General features: G+C 39.4%; 1 protein-coding gene across 1 annotated transcript; it reads left to right on the forward strand.

Annotated features, from left to right (window-relative positions):
• Nucleotides 1-1509: 1509 nt before the first annotated feature.
• Nucleotides 1510-3020, forward strand: LOC104102841 (GDSL esterase/lipase At5g03980-like). Its single transcript, XM_033657867.2, has one exon. It carries the CDS (start codon nt 1540-1542, stop codon nt 2653-2655), a length of 1116 nt encoding a protein of 371 aa, XP_033513758.1. The 5' UTR covers nt 1510-1539; the 3' UTR covers nt 2656-3020.
• Nucleotides 3021-4824: the final 1804 nt, after the last annotated feature.

Below are 4824 nucleotides of genomic sequence, written 5' to 3' on the forward strand. Positions count from 1 at the left end.
ATCAAATCAAAAGTGCTTTTAGCTGATTTTGACCTGCACTTTGAATATTAATGTTTACCAACGTAAATAAGTCAAAAGTTAATTAGGAGTGAGTTAAACTTATAAGCTTACCAAACATCTCTTACTTTGAATATATTGAAAATCGAAAGTGGCAAACAAGCACAATCATTTAAATCAAGAGTCACGGAATCAACAAATTGCTCCAAGCAAAAGACAAAAGACCACCTCCAGCCTGGGATTTTTAATAATGTTGCTTTTCCTGCCTAATAATTCGACCTATTAAATTGGAAGAGGGTCCAATAATCATTGTTTTTAATTAAAACTACTTAAATACAGAAATTATCGGTTAAAGGATATTAAATAGTTAAAGTTAGAGCTGGCATTACCTCTGTATCTTCTAATACAAACTACGTACAAGATACTACTAGTATAATAGTCACAACTTGACCTATACCTTTAGGAAAAGAAAAGAAAGAATACTGTGGGAAAGAACTTAAGTACAGTACTTTACAAGAAAAGTAAACATTTTCGTCCAAATTGTTTATGGAAACGAAACTGGTATCCCGCAACTGTATCGAGCAATTTATATATGGAGTAATAATCTTGGACAAAGATAGCAAGTTTTAAAATTGGTTATTATAAATTGTATATTTTTTTACCACGAACATCGGAACATGTTATAATTGTGAACTTGAACATGTTACGAACATTTTTACATGCATGGCATTGTAGTTGTTGGGAATGAAGTGAAGTTAAAAATGAAAAAGGAAGATTGCACCTGCAGAGTCTTTGCTGCAGAGAAGAATTTGTTGTTAGGATAGAAAAAATCGGGTGTCATGCGGAAGCTAGTAATGCAAACTTTGAACGACGATAAATCAGACAGCAAACGAGAAATATACTAAAAGAGACACAAATATTTAACGTGGTTCGGTCAATTGACTTACGTTCACGGCGGAAGATGAGCAATCCACTACATTAAAGAGAGTAAAAAATATCGAGACAACAATCTCACTAAGAGGCAAACAAAAGTGACACACTAATACTTGTCCCGTAAAGTTCTCCCCCTAAACACGACTCTCAAACCCCATATATCTACATTATGGATGCCAATGATTGAGAAGGAATAATCCTCAATTTATAAAAGTCCAAACATTTTCCTACAAGAAAAATGACTAGCCAAACAATAAAAAAAATTATAATTTCCTTCTACAAAAAAGAAAAACTCAATTATGATAAATATATTGTCATTTCCATGCGGATCAAGAGTGTTAAACAGAACAGCAATGATGGCCGTTGGGTAATTCATCGTGTCGTTAATGGATAGCTTTAGTGAGAAGAATAGTAAGGCAGTTAAAACTTTATTATGTGCTTTCTTTCGAAATGGTAAAAGATGTTGATAATAATATAGAATTCAAAAGGCAAGGAAATGACAACCACGCAATACAGGTATGGAGATTTCTGTCGTTTTCTCTGTTCCTTTATGGGTCATATATAGCACTAGCACCCTGCAGTTTCCAAGCAAATTAATATCCTCCTTCAATGGCTTCCCTAATTTCTCTGCCCAAAGTATCTTTCTTTCTTTTACTTATAACTTTTGCATTTTTCTCTTCTCCTTCAGCTGCCCAAACGAAATGTAATATCAGATCCGTTTACCAATTCGGCGACTCACTTGCCGATGCCGGTAATGTCATCCGCACACCTGGTGCTAACATCATATTCCGCGCCAACAGAGCTCCTTACGGCGAGACATTTTTTAAGAGACCTACAGGCCGCTTCTCAGATGGCCGTATTATTATCGATTACATTTCCTCTGCTCTTAAACTCTCCTTCCTTAATGCTTACTTGGACAGTGATAATGTTTTTAGCCAAGGCGTCAATTTCGCTGTCGCGGGTGCCACAACGCTGAATTCCTCTTTCTGGGCTGCCCGGAATGTCAGGTTGCCCGCCTGGAACACGCCGCTCGCTAATCAACTAGGTTGGTTCAAATCTCACCTGCAGTCCACCTGTGGTTCCAATTGTGCACAAACTCTCAGCAACTCTCTAGTAGTAATGGGGGAATGGGGTGGCAATGACTACTATAATAATTTTTTCCAAAGAAAACAATTACCTGAGGTACGGACTTACGTTCCTTTCGTTGTTGCGGGCATTATGAGAGGCATTAAAGATGTGATTCAACTCGGGGCAACTCGTATTTTGGTACCAGGATTTTTTCCATTGGGTTGTCTTCCTCTATACCTTACAACTTTTCCTGATACTAATGCCAATGCTTACGACCAATTGGGATGCTTGAGAAATTATAATGATTTTGCTTCATACCATCACAGATACCTAAACAGAGGCCTGGATAATCTACGACGTGAATTTCCAAATGTTGGAATCGTTTATGGGGATTACAATGGGGCGTTTTTGACTGTTCTTCAAAGTGCTTCTTCCTTTGGATTTAATCAAAACACATTGCTCACTGCGTGCTGTGGAACCGGAGGACGATACAACTTTAATTTCAGTAATGTGTGTGGATCAGCTAGTGTAAGAGCTTGTTCTAACCCGGCTCAATACGTGCACTGGGATGGCATTCATTTGACAGATGAAGCTCATCGTCGTATTACAGACATTATCGTCAAGGACATGCTTTCAAGATTAGGGTGTACTGTTTAGATTATGACTTTCAAGATTCTCTTAGATTGTTATAGGGGTGCTTTTTCTTTTTTGGTAATAAAGAGTTTATTTGTTGGTGTTTAGTTGATAAGAGTGGGTTGCTCTAGTGGTGTGCACCCTCCACTTTCAACCAAGAGGTTGTGAGTTCGAGTCACCCCAAAAGCAAGGTGGGGAGTTCTTGGAGGGAGGGAGTCGAGTGTCTATCGGAAACAGCCTCTCTACCCCAGGGTAGGGGTAAGGTCTGCGTACACACTACCCTCCCCACAGGGTTATTGTTTGTTGGGTGTTTAGAATATGAAGATATGTATCCTTTCTTCTTCAGGAAGAGGTGGAACAGAATATAAATAAAAGAGTGATTTTGATGATCTAACAAGCCTAAATATTAAGAACCGGGAACATGTTCCACATCTTCAAAGTACTCAACATCAACAAGTCTCAAGTCTGGGACATGTTCCAATATTCAGAGTCAAAGAAACAACAGAGGGTCCCTAGCTGACAGTTCAGTCAACTTCCCATAGGTGTAAAGTGGCTGCAACTGTTCCTCTGCACACACACGCAACAGTGCAAACAGTGGAGCAGTCACTTTATGGAGAATGCCCTTGTACCAAATATGTTTGCATCACTCAAGTGATGTCACTTGTGTAATATTAACATGAAGCAAAGTAAAATCAACACTTGCACGTTCCAGATTTCATCAAGCTCTCTCTCAAAGTGTGTCGCGGACTTGCAAGTGATTTTCAGGCTTCAAGACCAAAGAACAACATAACGAAGGACCAGTTTCCAGCATTGTATCATCACATATCCCTAGTTGTGTTGTACCTTTGTTAGTGTGATTTAATTGTAATTCCTACTTAGCTTAGCTAGAAGCATCGTGTAGGAAACAAATTGTAAAATCATAAACCTTGTATTTGTGTCTTGGATAGAGTTAGTCAAGTTGTGAATTTAATAACACAGTGATTATAAAGAGGCTTGTAATAGAGTTATTACGAGTTAGGGATTAAGGTTTTAATTCCTAGGTTACAATAGGTTGTAATCTGAACTTGCTCGGTTAGTGAAGTTGAAATCCTACAAGTGTAGGTTATGGTTTTTCATCCCGTGAGCTGGGAGTTTTCCACGTAAAACTCTGTCGTGTCATTTACTTATCTCTTTGTGTGTTCTGTGGGAACCGATATAGAACTCGATTCTCTATACAGTTTGGTGGACCCTCAGTTTCTACCAATTAGTATCAGAGCAGGTACTTTCTATCGGGCTAACACCTAGAAAGGATCCTCATGGCTGCTCCACCAAACTTTGAAGAAGGTCAATCTACCTACAGACCACCAAGATTCAATGGCCAATACTACGGATGGTGGAAGACATGGATGCATGATGAAGATTCAGAGCTCTGGGATGTTATCTGCGATGGTCCTTTCGTTCCCATGAAGACCATTGGTGAACCATCAGTGACAGTTCCCAAGAGATGCTGATCGCAAGGCTATAGAGAAGAACTTTCGAGCAAAAAAGATCCTCGTCTGTGGTATTGGGCCAAACGAATACAACATGATTTCTTCCTGTCAAACTACCAAGGAGATCTAGGAAGCTCTCCCAACAGCACACGAAGGGACAACTCAAGTCAAACAGTCGAAAAATTGATATGCTAACCACTGAGTATGAACTCTTCAAGATGAAGGATGATGAGTCCATCCAGGACATGCACACTCGCTTCACCTCTATCATCAATGAGCTCCATTCTCTGGGAGAAATCATTCCAAGGAACAAACTTGTCAGGAAAATACTTAGTGTATTACCTGGTTCCTGGGAAAGCAAAGTAAATGCTATCACGGAGGCAAAGGATCTACAAAAGCTGACCATTGATAAACTCATTGGTAATCTAAAAACTTATGAAATGAAGAAGAAGAGGAATCATGAGAGAAGAAAGCCCAAAAGGGAGAAGAACCTGGTCCTCAAGACAGACAACAATGACTCAAGTGGTGAGGATGCTGATATGGCTTACCTGACAAAGAGATTTCAGAAGATGGTTCGCAGAAATGGAGGCATTCCAAAAAGGGGCAGCTCCAGCAAGCCAAGAGGGTATGACTTATGTCATAAGTGTGGGAAGCCAGGACATTTCATCAAGGATTGTCCTCTCCTCAAACAAGATTAGTACAAGCGCAACACTGATAAAGCGGC

Source organism: Nicotiana tomentosiformis, chromosome 7 (assembly GCF_000390325.3).
Source record: "Nicotiana tomentosiformis chromosome 7, ASM39032v3, whole genome shotgun sequence".
Lineage (NCBI taxonomy): Eukaryota > Viridiplantae > Streptophyta > Magnoliopsida > Solanales > Solanaceae > Nicotiana > Nicotiana tomentosiformis.